The following is a 23,727-nucleotide window of genomic DNA, read 5'->3' as shown; positions in this document are numbered from 1 at the left end:
TGCCTATGAACAAGCCCTCTCCATCTTCAAATGGCACTTGCTACCACACAGCCTCACCTCTTCTGCCTCAAGATACTTGCAGGTATGCCAGCTTCTCTTTAGGACTGAAAGACTGTGTTCATGTTCCACCTCCCCCTAACCACCCAGCACAGGACAGCCCACTACTTTTAATTCCTCCTTCTGCTGTACTCCTGCAAGTCGCCATCACTTCCTCCTGACACCCCGGATGCACTCAGTGGGCTCCCTCCTGTGACTGTTAACATGACTGACCTTCCTGCACGAAATGAGTGAGTCGTTGTTGGCTTCAAAAGAAAACAAAACAAAAAACCCAGCAACAACAACAAACAGGATATATCCGAGATGGGGGAAATTTACTAATCACAAAGATGATCTGCTACCAGAAACTCATCTGCAAACAGCCATCGTACTTACAATCAGCTCGATGTCACCAACTGAGCCTGCGTAGTCCTCCATGACCGCTGCCTCAAAGCCCTGGTCTGTGATGAGCTGAGCTATCCGGTGCGGCTGGATGACTTCCGGATCGTACTTGACCTCTGCCTTTCCCGCCATCAAGGCAACCAACACGGAGAGAACACCTGGAAGCATCGGGTCACGGTTGTAACACTGTGGCCAAGGCCTCTGGGGGTCAAACGAGATCTAACAAAGAAAAACATCTCCCCAGAAGCCTCCAGAACAGTGGTTCCCAAACTTGGGATAAGCAAACATAAGGACTGCGTGGGGAGCTTTTAACAGTTGTGATGCCTGGCCCTTAACCCAGGCCAATCAAATCGCATCTCTCAGTGTAGGTGCCAGCATCATTTTTTAAAAAAAGCTTCCCAGGTGATTCTAATGTTCAGGCAAGTTGGAGAACCACTATTCTAGAACAACGCTTCTCAAACTGTAATGGGCATATGAATCCCCCAAGGAATCTCTGTTAAAATAGAGATTCTGACTCAGTTGCTCTAGGATGAGGTCTGAGATTCTGCTTGTTTACCCAGCCCCAGGTGATGCCCATGCTCTGGCCTGTGGGCCACACTCTGAGTCAGGCTTTAGAAGACACCCATGATGCCATCAACTACTGTTACAGAAAGGATATAGTTTTTTCCTCCAGGTACTTTTATACAAGGAAAAAAATTAAGAATTTTCAGGCCGGGCGTGGTGGCTCACGCCTGTAATCCTAGCACTCTGGGAGGCCGAGGAGGGCGGATCGTTTGAGACCAGCCTGAGCAAAAGCGAGACCCTGTCTCTACTAAAAAATAGAAAGAAATTAGCTGGACAACTAAAAATATATACATAAAAAAATGAGCCGGGCATGGTGGCGCATGCCTGTAGTCCCAGCTACTTGGGAGGCTGAGGCAGAAGGATCGTTTGAGCCCAGGAGTTTGAGGTTGCTATCAGCTAGGTAGACGCCACGGCACTCTAGCCCAGGCAACAGATTAAGACTCTGTCTCAAAAAAAAAAAAAAGAATTTTCAAAAGTGGTTTTTCTTATACTTTTTCAGTTTCTAATAGCATTCAGGAGTGAAAAAGAAATTTCAGACTATCTTGCTAACACTATTGTGTTAGTTTGGGGGGGATGGAGGGTAGGGGGAAATCTCATTCAAATAAATGAAAGGAATGATGTGCTAGAAAGCATGCCATAGGGAAAAAAATGCTGTAAGGGACAAAAATGAGTGATCCAAGTGAGTAACAGAAACACAGGCACCAGGAAACTATAGATTAGTTTTATGAGCAGCCAGCCTACGAATGAGGAAGAAACTCCTATTAACACCTCGATTTGAGAACCGTCATTCCAGAGCTCCAGGCAGCTATAAAGCATAGTGAACGAGAGGCTGGAAAAACGTGTCATCCAAATTCAGGGTTGATTCTGAACGCCAGAGAGACCCAGCACGAAGATACACAGAGCCACTGGGATGAGGAAAGAAAGTGACTCTGGTGGGAAGGTAGAGTCACAGTTAAGATATTTTCCAAACAAAAAAATGGGACTGGATTTTTCTTGCACTTTCAAGTCTAAAAGTATAGGAAATGTAGTTTGGAGGACAAAACTTTGGCATTTCCACAATATTCTATGGTTTACAGGGACAACAGGACAGAATATTTGAAATTGGAACTTCTGCACAAAGTGCAGGCTATTTATTGATTTGTAATAAGGGGTTGATGGGAGGGGGAAAATATAGAATAATATTAAGACAAGCCAGTTGAGAAGTCTATCTGTAGAATGTACCATGACCTTTAAACTGGGTTTTCCATGGCTAACTTACTCAGAGATATATTTTATCTCAAACTAAATACTTCTTAAAGAAAAGAATGCCAATTGCACAAGAACATCAGACAAACATTTAACACTATCATATGATGAATTTGCTACCAGGTTATCAGGGCTACTGATAAACAGTCAATGGAGATTCTGAAGGGAGAATACAAGGTCTACAGATGGCATTCCCAAGTTCAAAATGGGTGTAGATCTCTTACCAGCTTCTTTCTGCAGATTCCTTTCAATGTTAGACACACAGGATGCACAGGTCATGCCTTTGATCTGTAAAAAACATTTCTGTGGTGCCACTGTTCTGGAGGATTGAAGGGACTTTGGTGAGTGGCTGGGGTCGTGGTTTTGAGGGGCTCCCCCGGCGTGGGGTGCCACTTCGTGCACAGACACAGGTGTGCCACCTGTAGTTTGCACCATGGAATTGCCAGCACTGAGGTTTCCAACAGGGTTGGTAGAATGGTTTCCTAGGATAAAATGTCAGAAATAATTCAAATTAGAAGAACAAGTAATAATTTATTTTTCAGAACAAGAGGTTCATGCCTGACAATATTCAGATTAAAGCTCTTGGAGAGGCTACACGGGGGTTGGTGTTTCCATCTCTGTCTCTCCCTCCCCACAACCAGAGACAGGCCCACAATAACAAATACACGCAAATACGCCAATACTTCAAGAAGGATCATTTTTCTGATTAGGCGAATGCTGTCATTAGATGATAACAATAATAATAACAGTAGTAGTAACACAGCAGGCACTCTGCTAAGTATGATCCCCTTTAATCATTAAAATAGCCCCATGTGGTAAATACTATTATCCCCATTTCATAGATGAAGAAATGAGTTACAAGAAATTAATTTGCCTCAGATCCCTCAGGCAGTAAGTAATGAATCCAGTCTCTAAACCAGGTCTTTCATCTCCTGGGTCTGTCCCTTTAACCACTGCCTCATTCTGGGAGTTTTGGCTCCCTCTCCACGAGAATCACACCTTTATTGTCTGCCTTTTCCTTATTGTTTGTACAAGTTCTATATAAATTCTAGGTATGACTCTTTTGTCAGCTGCATGCATTGCAAATATCTCCTCCCAGTCTGTGGTTTGTGTTTTCACTCTACTAATGGTATCTTTTGATAAAGGAAGTCCTTAATGTTAATGAAGTCCAAATTATCAATCTTTTTTTAATAGTTAGTATTTTTTGTGCTCTCTTAATACATGTGTCTACTCAACAGTGTGAAAATATTTGTGACATTTTCTTCTAACAGCTTTATTGTTTTAAAATTCCACATTAAAGTCTACCATACACTTCACTTATTTCCTGTGTAGAGTTTGAGGTAATAAGTCACATGGCATCTGGGACCCAGCAGGCCCTCAGCACGTGCCAGGATGAGGGAATGGTGCCTCTGAAGTGATACTATTTATAAGAGCAGGAGGAACATGTCATTCATGACGGTGACTTCCTCACACTACATTCATATTATCCATTCATCCGTTCATCCATTCATTCAAAAAAACACCACGCAAGCAGGTGAGTAAATGCAGAGCTGCCTTCTAGGTAAAAAACCAGGTCTAAATGTATTTTCAGTGGGGCGAATTTCAATGCCTGTCACTTGCCTGTCTGCTCTCAGGCCTGCTCCTCTCCCTCCACCTGCTCCACTATCACAGAGCGGGGGTTGGTGGGAGAGGGGCCTGACCGGACAAACCATTCTTCCCAGGCTTCCTTGCCCACTGGTTTCTGATTACATTTGGCCAGTGGAAGGTTAACAAATGGAAAACTGTAGGATAGAAAGGGGAAAAAAACCCAAAGTGTTTTCGCATCTACTAGGATCCCAGCTCCTGCCTCTCCCTTCTTAGTTCCAGTAGTCCCAGGTCCCACCAGGCAACCTCAGTCCTGGGGTCCTTAGTAACTCTCCTTGGTCCCTCAGATCCTCCAGCCCTGGAGGAGGTGGCTTCCTGTTGCTGTTAGTCCCTGGGGTTAACAACAGCCTGTTCGGATTTTCAACTCTCTAACACCTTTGTAATTAGTTCCCTATATTAAATCCCTCCACTGAGCTACCTGCCACTCTGCCTGTCACAGCCCACAATTTCCTCTTTCATCTGCTTCACAAATACCTGCTATGTGCTGGGTGTTAGTGGGTCCAAGGAGAAACAAATCACACTGGTTTGAAGACTGTCTTCAAGGGGCTCCTAATCAGTCAAGGTCTGAACAAACACCCAGCATTTAAGTGGTTATAAAAGACAGTCACCAGCACACTAATAGTTTATTCTAAATTAAAGTTGCCAGGTAAAATACAGGATATCCAGTTAAATTTGAATTTCAGATAAAAAACAAATAATTTTTTAGTATGCCATAAATACTCAATTCAGTTATTCTGTAATATGTAGTTCAATGCTAATTTCTCTTTACCACCAATAACCTGACCGCACGGTTGAAAGACTTTAAACATCACACAAATACAGTAGATGTTGACCTTATACTATATTTCTTACCTTCTGAGTACAGGACTTACTGTTCTGTTGTTTTCCTTTTTGATTTTTGCTTTTTAAAAAAAACTCCTTCCTGAAACTTGGTACAAAAGACAAAGCACAGAATGTGGCCAAGCCACTCCATGACTACCCACTCCCTTCAGCAGTGTGTGCCCTGTGTGTACGGTGGGGAAGGGCAGGCAGGAAAGAATCACAACACAGTGAACTTTTCAAGGAAACAAACGTTACCTCAGTGGTCATAGGAAACAGGATGTGGGAAACCAAAGTCCAGTTGGCCGCGAGTGCCTGAGCCTTGGGGGGCTTGTCCTGAGCCTTGGGGGGCTTGTCCGTGATGCTGAAGGCAGCTCTTTCCAGTGCTGCTCCCTGCAGCATCACGCTCAGCCAAAGGTGGATGAAGATGGCCACATCCCAGTCCAGACCATAGAGCTGCACGGACATACAAGGCCTGCACCTGGGACCTAAACGGTTAAAACCCACCACCCACAGAGCTGCCCCTCACAACACCTGCCCTGTGAAAGACACAGTTCAAACCTTAGCCTCTGCGCTCTGGTGTCACATCCAGGATGCCTGGGAGACTCCCTTCCTCTGTGCCCCCTTCCTCCCTCTTTTTCTTTCCCATTCCACACTTTCTCTCCCTGGGTCTCTGTCATCTCCCAGGGCCCCCACACTCTCCCTGGAAACTCAAGACCCTTCTATCCCACTGTCCTCTAGCACTTCAGCTAGGGGCTTACCCAGGAACCCCCCTCTTCTCTCCACAGCAGCCCCCATCACAGCCCCTGGTTGGCCCCCAAGCTTGGTGGAGCTGACCTCCTCACGCCTTTCAGATCCACATCCTGCTCTCCAGCCCCACTCGCTCCTCACCTGGCCTCCCACGTGGTCTCACTGCCTCAATTCATGTTGTGCCTGACACCAGACTGGTCTTCTGAAACATAATCTGACCTGTGTTTCCTTGAATTAGACCCACTGCGGCTCCCTCGCCTCTCCCTCTTCTCTTACAGCCACCAAAGGGGAAAGGGAAGTCACCGTCACACCCTTCTCTTAATTCCCACTTCTAACGAAATGGTCTCTGGGTGACGAAACTAAGGTTCTGTTGTTTTTATTATTCTATTTTGTTTAGCAGAGCAATCTTTGGAGGTGATAATAATTCCTTTGGTAAGAGAATGACCTGATATTTCCAGAGTGCTCTACTTCAGAACATAACAGTTAGAATTCTCTCCTGAAAAGAAGCCCAAATCCAAGGAGTTTCTGCTATTCGAGTGTGCTGTGGTTTGAATGAATCCCCCAAATTTCATGTGTTGGAAACACAATCCCCAATGTGGCAATATTGAAAGGTGGGGCCTTTAAGAGGTGACTGGATCATTAGGGCCCTGTCCTGGTGAATGGATTAATTCATTCATGGGTGAATGGATTATTGAGTTACCATGGGAGGAGAACTGGTGGCTCTATAAGAGGAAAAGACCTGAGCAAACATGTTAGCACACTCAGCCCCTATCCCACACCATGGCATACTTCAGAGAGTCCCCACCAGCAAGAAAGCCCTCATAAGATGCCACCCCTCAACCTTAGACTTCTCCGTAACTGTAAGAAACAAATTCCTTTTCTTTATAAATTACCCAGTTTCAGGTATTCTGTTATAAGCAACAGAAACAGACCAATACAAAGTCCCAACTACATGAGAGGCAAAATCTAAACACTGGGAAATTGTATTTCATCTACCCTGACAAATTTAACATGTGAAGAAAGGTGGCAGGAGTTTGTTAAAGTGTCGGTATGTGAGGCAGTGAGCAGGGCTCACCTATCCCATCATCCAGGAACTATGTTATGAGACACAAAGAGAAAAGGAGATGACCCCAGATCATGCTTCAAACACAGATCAACTACATACCAGCAGGAATGACTGAAGCCTCAAATCCCATGTCTTCTATAGCAGCTCTGAGTTCTTCTGAGCTAATTACAGAGGGATCATGAAGAACTGTTCCAGTCCCTTCAGCCAAAGAGACTGATATCTGTTGCACCCCTTCCCGTTGGGAGATGACGCCTTCAATGGACTGGACACAGGACGCACAGGTCATGCCAGCAATGGCGAGCACTGTGGTATCGCACGTGCCCTGCACCTGGTTTCTCTGGGGGGAGCCAGGGGAGTGACAATTGGAAGACCCAGGATCTGTCTCACTCCCTTCTGCTCCATCAGGAAGAGAAACTTTAAAGTTCCCAGGTGGAAGCGCCTCAATGGCCCTCTGCAAAGATACTGGGCTGGTACGAGAAGGGTCATACTGTACTTCGGCAGTTCTGTTCTCCAAGGACACTTGAATATTTTGAACCCCTGGGAGTTGGCCTATATTTCCTTCAATATTCAAGACGCAAGATATACAGTGCATTCCATCTATTCTCAGTTGGAGGGTGACCACATGGCTTCCTTGTTGGCCCGAGGTCTCAGAATTACTGAAATTCTGGTTAGCAAAAGCTAAAGGTCTCTTTGGGTTAGTGCTTTGTAACCGCCCAATATCAATTGGTCCCAGGCTTAAGGGAGTCACTCTGTTCTTGATGGCAGCTTCAAATCCCATGTCATTTACATGGTCCCTGAGGTCTTCTGGTTGAATAAGATAAGGCTGATAAGTGACGACGGCCTCTTGGTTGCTGAGCGAGACTTTGACTCTCACTACTCCTTGCAGTTTCCGGATCTTGCCTTCAATGGAGCTGACACAGGACTGACAGGTCATGCCCTCCACCCGGAGCTTGACCACAGCCTCCTGGGTGGGCAAGGACCTTGAGGGCCAGGAAGCAGCCTTTCCTTCCGCAATGCTAGCTTCAAAGCCCATGTCCCCAATTCGATGGCAAACCTGTTGCAGGCTTATGACTGATGGCACATATTTCACAGTTGCACTGCCTTGTTCCAAGGAAACCTGAATGCTTACAATGCCTTTCAAACCAGAAATCATGTCCTCGATGGATTTTACACACGACTGGCAAGTCATACCCAAAATCCGGATCATGCTGGTAGTCACTGGAGGAGAAGCGCACTGGCTGTCCAGACTACCTTCGAAGCCAACGTTGTCAAAGGCAAAACTCTGCTTCATTGCTGGTTCCCAGTCACGCGCAGGCAAAGAAAGCTTAGACAAGATCTAAAAGGAAAAGATATAACATTTTTTATCCTTAAAATTAAATATTTTCTACAATATTCCAGTTTGCCTGGCACTGAGAAAATAAAAAACAAAGCCACTGGTGTAAAAACATCCCAAGGGTATGAGAACATAAAATACAGAGAAAGAAAGTTAAAGACATCATTTATAAAATAATGGGCTCAAATGAGTTCCTTTCAGCTCTGACATTCTGTGATTCTGAACCTAGAAGCCAACTGGCTGCCTCCTTAATGAAACGTCTTTCTCAGCCAGCAGATGTGGAGGATTCTGAGGAAGAGAAGGAAAGTATGATGCAGCTTTAAGCATAGAACACAGCATGGCTAGCCTCCAGCAGAGGCAGAGAGCACTGTGGCCCAAGATGGGAAGGCACAGGTGTCACAGAGAGCTCCCCATCTCTGGCTGATACCTGAAACCTCCATGCAAAACTTGGTCTTTTCAGCTCAGACTTTGGGGGGTCCTGCTGAATCGCAAGCCCCAGCATAGGCAACAGCACATTTCTATGTCTCTTTCTAGGGGTATCTGGCTGATCCTCTTAGTAAGGGTTAAATGTGATTAACATTCTTTGGGCACAGGCTCCAAATGCAGATCTCCCAGGCCCCCAGGATCAGAACCTGCAGGTGGGCCACATGCCTGTGCAAAGAGTCTGTAGGTACGTACACTCTCTGGGCAAGGCGAAAAGAGCACTGTGCCTGGGCCAAGAGGGGCGGGAGGGGAAATGCTGCAAGTACAGGAGTGAAGTTTAACAAGGAACTTCACAGCTCTGCCTCTGTCACTGTCCTCCTGGGTGTTCAGGGGAGTTACAGTCATTATCTAAAATTTTAAGTGCGCCACCCAATTAAATGGACCTATTTTCTTAATGCACCACAGTACAAGTGTTATTTCCTGATTTCTACACATGATGATGTAGCCTCAGCTACTCTATTAACAAGACAAAATCTTCCTTTCACAGGCTCCCAGCCTATTACTCTCTCAATTAGATGTAGTTTTTACACCAGTATTATTATGTGTGCTTCAGAAATTTAGGAACAGGCTCTTATATATGACACATGATAAAAAATCATGTTTCTCTCTACTTGTACACAATCCTGGTTATCCTCAGATGAATCCCAATTACATGCATGGATCATCTCCATATCCCTGCACATAAAATGCAGGTCTTTCTAACTTTGGCTTGTGAGCAGTTTAACAAGACGAAGGTTTAGATAATTTGTAAAATGCAGACTATACATGCTGATGTGTACATCTACAAAGGGAACAATAAGCTAGTCTGGGATTAATAATTATAAAGAATTGCTTTTTAAAAAATCACTGTAGCATTTCCTAAGAAGCAGAGAAAAACGGAATAATTAAGTCATTTTGGGGACAGCAATTCAAATGTTTATTGAATTCAATAAATACAGTCATGCGTTGCCTTTGATGGTGCTGACGTAGGACTGGCAGGTCATGCCCTCCACCTGGAACTTGCCCACAGCCTGGGAAATGAATCATTAAGTGATTTCATCACTGTGCAAACATCACAGAGTGTACTTACACAAACCTACATAGTACAGCCTACTACACACCTAGGCTGCATGGTATAGTCTATTGCTCCTAGGCTACACACTTGTACAGCATGTTACTATACTGAATACTGCAGGCAAACGGAAACATGATGGTAAGTATTTGTGTATCTAAACATAGAAAAGGTACAGCAAAAATATGGCATAAAAGATAAAAAGTAGCACACCTGTACAGGGTACTTCATGAATGGAGCTTGCAGGACTGGACGTTGCTCTGGGAGAGTGAGTGAAGAGTGAATGTGATAGCCTAGGACATTACCATACACTACTTTGTAAACTTTATAAACACTGTACACTTAGGCTACACTAAATTTAGAAAACAATTTTTCTCTCTTCAATAATAAATTAACCTTAGCTTACTGTAACTTTTTTACTTTATAAACTTTTTAAATTTTTTTAACTTTTTGACTCTTTTGTAATGCACTTAGCTTAAAAGACAAACACATTATACAGCTGTACAAAAATATTTTCTTTATATCCTTATATCTATACGTTTTTCTATTTTTACTTTTTTTTAACTTTTTAAATGTTTTTGTTAAAAATTAAGACACATACACATTAGCCTAGGCCTATACAGGATCATCAACATTGCTGTCCTCCACCTCCGCATCTCACTCCACTGGAAGATCTTCAGTGGCAACAGCAAACATGGAGCTGTCATCTCTCGTGATAACAATGCCTTCTTCACAAATACTTTCTGAACAACCTACCTGAGACTGTTCTACAGTGAACTTTTTTCTCTTTACAAGCAGCAGTACACTCCAAAATAATGGTTAAAAGTACAGTAAATACATAAATTGGTAACATAGTCATTTATTATCATTTTCAAGTATGTATGATTATCAAATATGTATCAAGTATCATTACCAATTATGTACCATACATAATTGTATATGCTAGACTTTTGTATGACTGGCAGCAAGGTAGGTTAGTTTAAACCAGCATCACCACAAACACACAAGGAATGCTTTGTGCTATCACATTACAAGGGCTACAATGTCACCAGGCCATAGAAATTTTTCAGCTCCATAGAATCTCATCAGACCACTGCTGTATATGTGCTCCATCATTGACTGAAACATTACAGGTACATGACTGTATAGGATAAGCATGACATGGCATAATAATATTAATAGACAACTGGCTAGCCATTTCAGAAACCTATTTGGAAAAATAAAAATTAGGAACCTACATGTTAAAAGACATTTCAGATAGATCAAAGATTAAGATGTAAAAAATGAAATAATAAAAATACTAGAAGAAAACATAGGAGAATATCTATAATAAACTCTGAGTGGGGAAAGTCTAAATATGACAAACAAAACAACACAAGGAAATCCAAAGCTAAAGGAAAAAAAAATTACTCAAATCAAGTCAAAAGATAAGACACTGGAGGGAAGAAAGATTGCCTCACATAGCTTACATTAAGAGCTAATTTCTTTACTATGTAGTGAGTTCCTTCAAAGAAGAAAAAGGCCAGTAATACAAACAGGAAAAAAGAAGATAGTTCAAAAAGGAAATGCAAATAGCTTTTAAATCTATGAAAAAATATTAAAGAGAAATGGAACATTCCAACCACACTGTGGCACAGTGCTCACCAGGCAGGGTGGCCCCATTGGCCTGGTCTTCCTACACTGCTAGTGAGAGTGTAACCTCTTTGGAGGGCAATTTGGTGATACCTACTAAAGTTACAAATTTACACGCTCTTTGACCCAGCAACTCTACCTCTAAAAATTTATCCAATAAATATATTTGCTCGTGTGCAAAAGGAAGCATGCAACAAAAATATTTAGATGCTCTGTAAAAATGGAAACAACATAAATGTCCATTAATAAGAGGCTAGTTAAGTTATTAAACAGCCATACAATGGAATAATATTCAGCTCTTAAAATGAATGAAGCAGCTCTTGTACTGAAATGTACTGAAATAGGCTGATATCTAATTTATTGTTCAATGAAAAAAGCAAGGCACAGAATATACCATATATAGTATGTTTGTCATCTATTGCTGCATGGCACACCAAATTTAATGACTTAATAGCAACAGCTCACAGTTTTTCAGTTTGGACAGAGCTCAGCAAGGAAAGCTTGGCCCTGCTTCATGTAGCATCATCTTGTGGAGGGGGCCTGAATGGAGCTGGAAGTTTCACTTTCAAGAAGATGGTTCATTTATCACATGGCTGTCAATCTGATGCTTGCTGCTGATTGGAGGTTCAGCTAAGGCTGTTGGCAAGGACCTCAGTTCTCTTCCATGTAGCTGTTCTACATAATTAGGAGGGGACCTCACAGCTGGAGGCTCCTGGTTCTAAGAGGGAGTGTCACAATAGCAAGCATTCCTAGTGAACAAGTCCCAATGTGTAGGAACTTCTGCTTGCATTACACTTGCTAATTCCCATTGGCCAAAACCAGTCACGTGGCTAAGCTCAGTCAACATGGGTGGGAATTACACAGGGCTTGAATACAAGGGAGTGTAGTTCATTGAGAGGGCCACGAGTCTATCACAGCATGCTAGCACAACCTCTGTGAAGCAAGAATATATGTATAGATTATCTCTGAGAGAATGCATAAGAAACTGGTACAGGGTTTGATGAAGACTGGACAGCTGAAGGGATCAGGTGGCTGGGCTTGAGAGAAGAGTTATTTTCACTGTATAACTTACTATACATGCATCGCCAAATTCTAAAAACTAATTAATTTAAAAATTAAAATAACATGAGCACAAAGAAGATTCAGAACAGTGACTTGACTGTAGTTGGCATTAATTAAATACTTGTTTAACTGAAAAGTAGCCACAGATGAAAGAAAAATTAAAAAGATATTCAAGGACATTTGTTTTCATATCACACCTTATCAAGTAAAAATGTCCTCCTCATCACAAGATATAACCCTCAACTATACAGACTTGGAAAAACAAATCCCTTATGATTTACTACCAAAATTACATTTTTTGGTGCTAGCTCCAGCTCCAACTTCCCAAACCCCATGCCACAGTAGTGGCTCTTTATGTCTGGACTGTTGACTCTATGTTCCTGTCAAAAGGGTCTGCAGAAGCGTTGAAAGCTATTTGTTTATAACAGACAATACTCAGAAATCCCCTTTCTAGACATGCAGGTTTCTAAGGACAAGCAGTTACAGAAGACAAAGCTCTACAAATAACACATCTTTATAAAACCAGAGTATCTGCTGGTTTAGGAACAACCTCCTCACAGTGGTGTGGTATTTGGATAGTTTTTAGGTGTAGACACATGGTATATGTATGCTTTTAATTTAGTTCTTCAATAAGACAATCTTTTGGGGGGAAAATCCTCCTGATGAGTTTTAAAAAACAAATAAACATATTTAGATTTAAATGTTCATCAAACAATCTTGGGGATGGAGAGCAGGCCAGAGCTACAATTGGGAGTCCAGGGAAAGCCTTGTGGACGCCCTGGTTTTGTCTAACTCAATAGATTCTACACTCCTTGAGGACAAACATTTGGGACTTTTCTGCAGACCCAACACCAGGTTGCAGAAGAACTTTTGCTAGCTTTTGAATTTTTAATAAACTATTAGTATAGTAGACATCAGGATTAGAAAGGACTGGAAACACAGGAGGCCACAGAGGGGAACCAAAAATGAATTTCAATTCTTTGCTATATCCCTAGGCATCCAAGTCACAGGGAATTTGCTCAAAGTGCCAGAGCTTTTAAAAGAAGATAGGTTAAAAAAATATATACTAACTGTTGGTTCACCAAAATGGAGCCCAGAAAGGAAAATGAGACCCCTGGATAGGCCAGTCTGGTATGAATAAATCAGAAACTGGGTGGCATGTTTTGATGAAAGGTTTCAAAGCCAATCTGAAATTAAAAAACCAGAAACAACATGCCTTGTCAAAAAGTGGCTGTGATCACAAATCGAAGGGCAATACTAACACCTGCACAACTGAAGAACCACTAGCCACTTTTGAGATCTCTTAGTTATACCTGCAACCCCATCATCCATAAATAGGATACCACTAGCCCACCTATCCTCAAGACGTCTTTCACGATGAAGGATGTGCAGTACCCCTCAGAACTTATAAGGCAAAAGTGTTATACATGTTTGCAACTTTTCCAATACATAACCTCCACCCCATACAACTCTATACATCTGAACTTGCACAGAATTCAAATTACAAAAAAGTCCTGATTCTTTCATATGCACACAGATCCAATAACAGCAAATAATTAGTGATTGATTCTAATGTTGTTTTATGAGAATGGCATTTTATATCTTTCCTGCTCAAGATAATTCTAGAAGTAAGTATTATCACCATTTCACTGTTGAAACTGACTCAGAAGCTTATTCAAGGCCACAAATCAAGTTAAGTAACAGAGCTGGGATTTAAATCCAGCTCAGAAGTCCAGCAGCCTCTATATTTTTTAAAAACAACTTTTAAGGTTACCTTTGCTCTTTATCCAAGTTAATTATAGGAAAAGACTACAACACAGAAAAGCAAAATGAAGAAAACTTAACAAAGAAAAACAGCCATAACCCACCTACCAATAACAAGCAGGGCTAACATGTAGGTGAGCTGAACTGCCTGCGCCCGAGCCCTGACTTCAGCCCTCAGTATTATCTGTCACTTTAGAAGCACTCGCTCTGCTTTCCCCAACATTTCCAACTGCAAACACACTGGAGGCAACCCCACTCACACAGGGAGGCTGGACATAGGCAGAGGTGGCAACGGTTCCTGGACCACCTACATCATCCTGAATACTTGAGAATGAATCAGTGCCTTGCTCAGCCTTCTCTAAGAATTCTCTGGATACCACAGATTCACAGGGGAAGGGAGGGTCAGAAAGAATGCCTGACTCAAGAAAGGATCTTAACCAAACCACCCCAGGTATCCAGAAGGGAGGTGTCAGTCTCTAAAACCCCCAGTGAGGAAGAATTTAGGAATAATCAATGTCCCCATGTCAAATCTCTGTGTATGTATGTATACATGGGTATATACTTATGTATTAATACACAAAATTGAGGTTATCTTTGGGTGAGTTATGACATACTGATTTTTTAAATATCTGTATATATTTTCCAATTTTTTAAATGTAAATTAAAAAAACAAGCGTTACTTTTATAACCAGAAAATAAATGTGCTTTTGCAATTTGTCTAAGGCAAGGAAGAAAATATTTTGTTAAATCACTCTAATTCGGGCAACAATATTAATAATTGTGATAAAGATGATCACAACGATGAATTGATGATACATTTGTACATTGCTTTATACTCTAAAGAACATTTTCACATATATTTAGTTAAATATTTGTCTTTCCTACTTGTGAATTTCTTGAGGCTATGTCTGATAGTCTTGGGTATGAATCCCAGTCTTGTCTGAGCAAATCCAGGCCTGTTTCCTTTAGGTATAAAATGGAAGTAATAATAATGCCCACCCTACACTGGCGCAGGGAGGCCTGACAGCCAAAGGGGACTTAAAAGGTTAACATCGCAAATGTTTGTTAATGAACTGAGGACAACCTTAGCCAAACAGGGAGGCTACAGGGCACTTTACATTTTCCCCCATTGTACTGATAAGGAAAAGGAATCATTAAAACTTGTGTACGTAATCCTCCCAACCCCCAACTCCAATCTTTTCCCTGTCCTTTAACATTGTTTCACAAAGGGCCAGAAAGAGCTTCCAATGATAATTACCTAAATTTTACCTACTTTAAAAACTCAGGCATTCATTCGAACATGTATGAGAGCCTACTATGTGCCTGGGCTGTGCAGGCATCAGCCAGATCTCTGCCCTCCAGAGGGCAGACTGTACACTTTCTGGGTAATTCTGTACGAACGGCTCTGGCTCTCCATTGCCTGTTTCCTTCTCTCAACCACAAGGGAAAATATTAACCTTACTGAGAACCAATATGCAGCATATTGATACTTGCCTTGGAAAAAAAAATTAACAACAAATAAAACTGACAAACCTCAATACACACATACATACAAATGTGTTGTTTTCAACATACAACAAAATAAAATTTAGAAATTCACAAATTATGAAACAATGGTAGTAACCTCTCCAAGGAGCACTTCACAGTATTATCTCAGAGGACCCGTTTGCAATCTCCTGCCACACAGCTTTACCATCAACCGTTTCAGACCAGAGAATTCGTTGCTTTTAACTTATGCCAACTGTAACAACTATTCCATCAGACTTTTATCAATCAACGGCACTTTTCTGCTTCGGAATCTTCTCTGATAATACTCCATGTTTCAAGGCTCTCCCCAAACAAAGAACTTTTAAATGAGAGGCTCATCACTATCAAGCAACTGTTAGTAGCTTGGAATATTTTTTTTACACTTGAATGAGATAGTCTAATTCAAAACCATAAAGTCATAATTCCTTTATGTCATTTGCCAGAATTATGCATAAGATCATGATGTAAAAGACCTATATGAGATATGTGAAATATTATCATTAGTTAGAAGAAATGTCAACACCAATGACATTAAGTTAATTCAGATATTACATGACAGAAGGCAATAGACTCAGGATTATTTTTGTTGATAGATTGCAAATGATTTTCAGATTTGATAAAATAATGCCATTGGTATTTTGTCACACAAAAATATATACAATAATGGCTAATGAATGTATTGCTTTCTGCCTAGAATTACAGGTATGACCAGCTACACATATAACAAACATATTCTTTAAACGACAGGTATAAACCTAATGTTTTTAAGTTAGCACTACTCTATAAATGCATCATGGGAACTTGCAACTTAAAATAATCCTCAGAAATAGAAATACAAGTATCTGATAAACCTTTTTTTAAATTAATAAAATACAAATTCAAACAAGTTATCACTTTTCACTCAATAGGCTGGTAAAAATTTACAAGTTTGATGATATATTGAACACGAGTATAAGGAAAAATAGTTCTTAACAATTGTTTGTAGAAAGGTAAATTTATGCCTTTTTGGAGAGCAATTAGGCAATATCTATCAAAATATTAAATGTCCACTGCCTTTGTCCCAGTAACTCCAATTCTGGGAATTTCATCATATAGATATACAATTACATGAGAATGTTCATTCCTACATTTAAATAGCAAAAAACTGGAAACCACCTAAATAGTCTTCTAAAGAGACTGGTTACATAAAATATAGTCCATCCAATAGAATTCTATGTAATGATAAAAAAAAATAGGTGAATTCGCATGCGTTGACATGGAAAGACATCGAAGATAAGTTCAAGGAGAAAAAAATGCATAACTGTATAAATACAGTACTATTTGAGAGGAAAAAAAAACCACACTTCTATACTTTTTTACTGATGTTTATATCCAGCAGATACCACTTTTAAGAAAATCCAAAGAATCCAATTGTTATGTTCTCTAGAAAAGCAAATAAAACTCTAGTAACAACTGATAATGATGATTCCATGGCAATAGACAGTCACTTCTACTTCTGTAAGTGACTAGATCATCCCACTCTACCTTTTCCCCTTTATTTTAGGAGGGATATATACCTCCACCAGCTGAGTCATCTTGATTTCATCTAGGCAAAATTAAAACCCAACCTAACCACCCCTCACCTAAGACAAAATTCTGTATCCCGCTTTCTAAAAATGGTAAGTCCACACAACCTTAGAGTCATTATCAGTTCAACGTGTCCAACATCCGTCCTCTCTGCTGCAATATAAATTCACTTCTAGTTCATTCATTTGTTAACACATTAAATAGTTTGATACTGAGGACCAAGGTCTGCCAGATACAGGATACGATGACAAATGAAAACATCAGCGAAGCTTGTCCAAAGAGGTCAGTACAGTCATGTATTAGGGAGGCGTAGGCAGTTGTTTCTGGAAAGAAAGGGGAATTCTGCACACACTTGGAACAAGTTCCCAGTAACCTCCAACCACTCCCCACCCCCAATGCAGGTAGAGAGGTAAGGAGGGGCTGGAGAAGGGGGAGTCTCACAGGGCAGGCACCTATTCACCCTCCTGGGCCTGAAAGGTTGTGTCCCAGGGAGGCAGTCCAGCAGTCTATGGAAGCTGCCATGAGAACACTCAGGCCCAGGCACTGAGGCCCCTTCCTTCTACTCTCTGGTTAGCATGCTCTCCCCAGCAGGGTATGGTCATCTTCCCTATCTCTCCCCTTTTCATAACTAATTGCCTAGGAACCTCCCCAGGCTTACGCCTGTTCACAACAGCAAAGAAGAGAGATTTTCTAATAGGATGGGGGAGTGTTCTCCAGACTGCCAGTTTTTACTAGTTACGCCTTTTAAAAAAAAAAGAGTTGTTTTCCCTCTGTCTGTCCAAAACATAGAACAATAAAAAAACTTACAGCTTGCTCAAAGTCATGATTCTATCCCCAAATGTACAATCTAGCTATACTGCATAAGAAATGCAAAATATAAGTGAACAAATCCACTAACCATTAATAGCAATTTTTAAATATTCATAGTTACCTGTGTCTTTTGTGAATAAAGTGCCACCTGAAAGCTAATTTTCCATTTGCTATAAATTAGCAGCTTTTCAATACTCAGATATTTTCAAAACTCTATCTCACCCAGCATATTAAATAAGACTTCAGTGTCCCAAAGGAAAGGCAAGGGCTTCTTGTCAGATGGACCTGGAATGAAATCCTTCAGGCAACCTAAGCTCTCAGCCTCTGCCTTCTCATCTGTGGAATGAGAACCACGGGGAGTGATGATACCTCCCCAGGTTGTTAAAGCGATTAAGGGACGGAGCAAGGTACTTACCACATACCAAGTGCTAAATAAGTGTTAGTTATCAAGGTCCAAAGTTTAAATTTGAGTCAACATATTGTTAACAGTGAACAAGGACTCAACTCTAACAGACTATTTTAGTTTGGTTTTCATAATTATAAACCAGCCATAACAAATTTCCCCTATTTGAGGATAATTAATATAAATTCTAAAAATAATACTAAATTTAACAATGGACCACAATCAAAAATGATGATAGAGATGTGTGTATATATAAATATATTGACATAGAAAACTGTCCACAAAATATGAAGTAAAAAACGCAAGGTAGATAATAGTATGTACAATCTGATCCCGTATTTGTAAAAAAAAAAAAAAAAAAAATACATGTATGTACGCACAAACATACTTGCATATGTGTACGGAGAAAATGGTTGTTTTGATTTTCTTCTTTATACTTTTTTATTCCCCTTGCTCCGTGGTAAATTTGTTTTTTATAATGAGCATGTGCTGCTTTTAGAAGCAGAGCTTTAGAAAAAAACAGTTGCAACTGCGCTCAGACAGATTACTGGGTTAACACAGTCCTATCCAGATACTCAGACAGCACACCTAATAGATCTCAAGAGTTGGAAAGGCTACTGAAAAGCCTAATTTTGACAAAAGTAATACTATTTTGCATTTGTATAATAATCTACGAAGTGAGGCAATGAGGAATGGGAAGTTCGGGGAGTCCGAGACTCACCTGCCCAGGCCCCACAACCTGTAATCAGCAGAGTGTGGGTCTGCACTCAGGTCTGCCCCCCCAGGGCCTCTTCCCCAGCCCTCCTTTCTGAAGGGGATCCTCCGAGCGGGTTCAGGTTGTCCCCCTAGTCACAGGAGATTAGTGCTGGCCATTAAAAATTACTAGCATATGTCACATCCCCAAACTTCAGACATAGATTGGAATTTGTAAAGTAATAGTTTGGACATTTTAAAGAAACGTTCTCAAGCATCCCCCACAAATATTTAATATTTCACTATCTTAAACACTTAGCTAAAAATATAAACATTCACCCTGTATTGCATAAATAGGCAACATATGAAAATCCAGATTAAATGCTTTGTCACCCTTTAAGATTCTAAATGATTTAGCGCATATCAGTTTAGTCACTAAGAGATATAAAATTAAAACTATACAACTACTTTGGAAAGCAGAATAGTTAAAATTCACTGAGTGTGGAGTTTGCAGGATTGTATCTATCACCCTACTCCCGTCCCCTCTATCCCCAAATCACACTAAACGCTGCTCTGTGTCAAAGCTACCCTAACTGGCAGCCACTGAATAATGATTTTATACTTCCTGTTATTAAATTTGCCTGGAAAGAAACCTTGAAGGAGTCTCTTGGAATTTTCCACAAATTCGGCACACCAAAAAACATTTTTAGTATTTTAAAATAAATATTTCAGAGCATAATTATATCCTTGGTTTAAAAACATACAGCAAAATGCAGAATCTTTACTCAAAAAGAGTTTCCGTCTTCAATATTCAAGTACTATGTGACTTCAACATATGTAAATCTCACACACAGTACATTTCATAAAGCTCTTTTCACAAAATTTCCTTTAGTTTTTGGGACTTTTTAAACAATAAACACCAGAAAAATAAAAGAGGCAAAGTACTTATAAGAACTTTCCTTTGTATCTAACTAGTAGAATGCCTTCAAAAGTACCTTTTTTTTTCATCTATATTAATGAAAAAGACCCCATGCAGACTACCCGTCCCACTCAGAAATGCTACTAAGACACTATTTTACAAAATGTTACACTGCCCTACTTTTGCGTATGACCTGACCTTTGGAGTAACAAAACTTTCATTTGCTTAAGAAAAGCAGCTTCATTGTGCAGCAACATTTTCAAAATGTTTATTTAGTTGAAATATGGAGATTAACAAAATACAGTAGTCACTTTAAAAAAATAAAAAGCGGGAAGGGCCCACTTTTGTCTGACTTGCATTTTGGAAAACTTCTGCTCCATAGAAGCTTACAAAATATCCTAGAACTAGGAAGCAACAAAATCCAAACTTCACCCATGGTGGGATTAATCACCTAGACTCCTGCTCACTGCTACATTCCTACTCTCACTCCCCATCCCGACTGCTTCCCAACTCCTCCTACATGAGACCTGGAGAGAAACCTCCATGGCAAACTTGGTCCAAGCCCCCTCTGGCTTTTCAGCCCACCTGTAATTGCACTGACCTGATTGGAACTCATTTCGCAGCTTGCATTCAAAACTCTCTGTGGAAATTCTTCCTCCTCTGATGGGGAAGTGCCTTCCTCCTCTGAAGAAACTGGCCTGGCTGACCAACTGGCCCCAGGGCTCCTCCTAAAGGACCACTGTTTGTGGACAGACAGCAGAGTCACATGCGGGTCACTCGGTTGCCAGGAAGGACTGCTCAGGGCCTGGGGCACCTCGCCCCCAGCTTTCTCCATGACCAAATCCAGTCACACCTTCACTCTCACTAAACGGTTCACTTTCACCAGAGTATTGGTTGTATTAGAAGGAAGTGCTTTAAAAGTGTCCTAATTAACAGGGAGAAGACACCCTTCTGCTCCTGAGCTGGCCCAGGAGAGGATGCCAGCAGTCTTCATTTGGCAGCAAGCTTCAGCAACTTGGACAGGCTGCACAACACTGCACCTATTTGCTTCTGTTTATCTACACCCGTCCCACCAGCTGGCACCCTCTTGCTCATCACACTGCATGCAGCACTGTGGATCTCTGCACACGACCCGAGTACGCCCTCACCCAGCACTGCCTGGACACCTGGCCGGTGTGTCCATAAGCCCAGCACGTAATCATTTCCCAAAGTTAAGCCCAGTTTCCTTTTGATCATGTGCAATCCTAGAAATCCAGCCTAGAGGCAGGGGAGATACGCCATTTCCTTTTATTACCAAACTGCCAGTGTTTTCTTGGAATAACTTCAGCTGGCTCTTCCATAGCTCCAAGGTTGGCAGGGTGCAGAACACTTGGTGAGAGAAGTATTCCCCAGGCAACATGACTTGCATTTTCAAGAAGGTGTAAGAAAGTTCCATGTATCCTGAATCTTTGTTTTCCCTTGGACCAAAGGCTTGACTTCAGTAAGAACTGACTGCACAAACTCACTGGTTAACAAGCCACATCTGTTTTTTATATGTGGCACAACAGCAGGGAACTAATACACAGTTCAGGCTTCTCAGGCTACCTGCTGTTCCACGTGAGGATTAATAGGAGGAGACACACGGCAATGTGGTAATCCAGGCAGCCGCCTGCTCTGTCGGGCAGCACTGACTTCCTTCCTACCCCCCACCCCACCCCACCCCACCGGCTCAGAGTTGGGAAAGAGGAGACCTCAACCCCCGTGGGAGGAACAGGTCTGCCTGCCGCTAATCCTGGCAACACCTCCTGCTCCAAATGTATATGGAATGTCCATACTGCAGACTGAACTGGGTTGGTTGGTAAAATGCTCCCACGGTCACTGAGGATTTTACCTCCTTATGGGTTGCCCACAATGACCCTTCCTCCCCAATTAAAACTGCCATCACTGTCTCCAAGAACTCCTGACCAAGAGATCTGTTCTATTTGAGGGAAGGTGGCCTCACTGCTGGTCCATTCACCAAAGGTCCTTTGTACCTTCGCTATTCTGCAGCTTCTCATCTTACTCCAGGGGGACTGGAGGACTTGTTTGCTTGTGCTTCTAAAGCACACTCAGGGCAACCTCCAAAATGCGTTTGTGTTTGTTTATCTTCCAAGTGCTCGGCCAAAAAAAGAATCTGCCTCAGTGTCCCAGAAATGCCATTCAAACCAGAAAGGCATATTTTCTGCTAAGGGCCTTGGGGCCTGACCCCCAGCCTCCCTGCCTGAGCCCAGCACTGCCCGGGGCTGTGCGCCTGCCTCTGGAGCCAGTGGAGATGAGTCTGGATTATCTGCCATCGCTTCCTCATGTTTACTCAGGTCTTGCTTGCTTATCTATGGCTCTCTCTTGCTGACAGGATCTAACAGGATCTCTACATGCCCTGCTGACCACACTTCATTCATTGGACTTCATAAGTGGGTTCTCCAGGAAACTGAAGCTTATCTCTTTTAAGCACTAGATTTTTTAAAAATTTCAGCCATTTGGGGTAAAAATCCTCCCCAAATCTGGCATCTATCTTTCTGCTGTCTTTTAAAATATGAGTTATTATACATATTTTAACTTTTCCTTGATGATATGAGATCATTATAAACATAAAATCTTCTTCTGTACTGTGGCTATGAATGGCTAATAAGGAAAGTATGTTAGAAACCTATGTCCCCAGTGCTTTTGAACAGCCATGAACTATGGGAAATTTCAATACTCTACCATCCAAACCACTTCTAGATGGGTCAGGCCCACAACACAGCCAGAAAAGGGGGCTGGGGCCAGATCCAGAAGGCCAAGAAGTCTAGACTTGGTCCTGTGGATGGATGGTGCAAAGTCACTAGGAGTTTTAAAGCAGAGGAACTGCAGAATTTCTATTTGTGATCTGGAAGTACAGTTTGGGTAGGAATAAGAATGAAGACTGAGAGAAGGGAGGAATTACAAGGGGCAGGGAAAATTAATAGTAGAGCAGGATTAAATATACCATCTGGCTCAGTGACCAATGGATCACAGGAGGTGACACAAAGAGAGGACCTGAGGATGACAATGTTATTTCTAGTTTGGCATATTGGGTACATGGTGATGTGTAAGCCAAGATGAGAAGAAATGGTGGGAAGAAAGCAAGCCTGAGGTGAAAACAGTGGATTTTCCTCTGTTTCCATAGAATCTAAGGGACCTGTGGAACAACCTAGGCATAAGCCACTTTCCCAGGCTAGAGAATTAAGTCCAAATTCCTCTTTCTGGCACCTTCCCCTTTGCTCACGCTTGACCCCTAGGTTCCCTCCCCCCCAATCTAATCCTCCTTAAGTCCTACCTCTCCATGGAGTCGCTGACAGCCTCCCTGGCGGCAGGGCTCTCTCCCTTATCTGAATTTCAACTTCACTAACTCCAACACCACTTGTGCTGGCAGGCCCTCGGCCTTTATCACTACTGGAGGACAAGTCTTCTCTGTCCACTGAGGCTGCCATCAGATCAGCTCATATTATTATCACTGTCTAGCATGTGCTCACTCTGGGAAGCACAGTAAGCCCCTGGAACACAAGGATCTTACATTTTAGCTGCCTCAAACCTAATACGGTCATGGATATCAGATGTTAAATAAGTATATTTAAATAAGTGGTTAAGTATTTACATGTTTAAATTTTAATAAGTATATTTAACTATATTTAAATAAGTTTATTTAAATAAATGGGTTGAACTATATACAGATCAGAATGTGTTTTCTACCTAGAATTTAATGGTGCTTTTTTATCCCCCTAATCACAATACAAGGGTGAACTCTATTAGTCTCTCACAGTCCTTCTAGAGTGACAGGTCTTCAAGGGTCTCCTTACACTAAATTATTCTGCCTTCCACATGTGCACACGTCACCAGCCATTTTCCAGAAAAAAATTCATCTTGTTTACCTCCCCGTCACCTTCTCAGTCTTTGTGGATCTTTTCTGTATAAAAATAAAAAT

The 23,727-nt window shown here is 41.5% G+C and overlaps 1 protein-coding gene across 5 annotated transcripts in view; it reads right to left on the bottom strand.

The window, feature by feature from the left end:
• Window positions 1-23,727, bottom strand: part of ATP7B (ATPase, Cu++ transporting, beta polypeptide) — a 70,897-nt gene that overhangs the window by 33,241 nt on the left and 13,929 nt on the right. For 3 of the 5 annotated variants that reach the window (XM_012649072.1, XM_012649080.1, XM_012649075.1), the window contains 3 exons: window positions 6,626-7,862; window positions 2,472-2,729; window positions 433-596 (listed from right to left, as the gene is read on the bottom strand). In XM_012649072.1, coding sequence (XP_012504526.1) covers window positions 433-596; window positions 2,472-2,729; window positions 6,626-7,862 — 1,659 coding nt within the window. Of the gene's footprint in view, window positions 1-432; window positions 597-2,471; window positions 2,730-4,968; window positions 5,825-6,625; window positions 7,863-20,370; window positions 20,562-23,727 lie in introns of those variants that run through there. The other 2 variants (XM_012649079.1, XM_012649084.1) reach the window with 2 other exon arrangements.

The sequence above is a fragment of the Propithecus coquereli genome, unplaced genomic scaffold (genome assembly GCF_000956105.1).
Source record: "Propithecus coquereli isolate 6110/MARCELLA unplaced genomic scaffold, Pcoq_1.0 Scaffold11, whole genome shotgun sequence".
NCBI lineage: Eukaryota > Metazoa > Chordata > Mammalia > Primates > Indriidae > Propithecus > Propithecus coquereli.
Note: the sequence above shows the minus strand (reverse complement) of the source record. Positions and strands in the feature narration are given on the sequence as shown.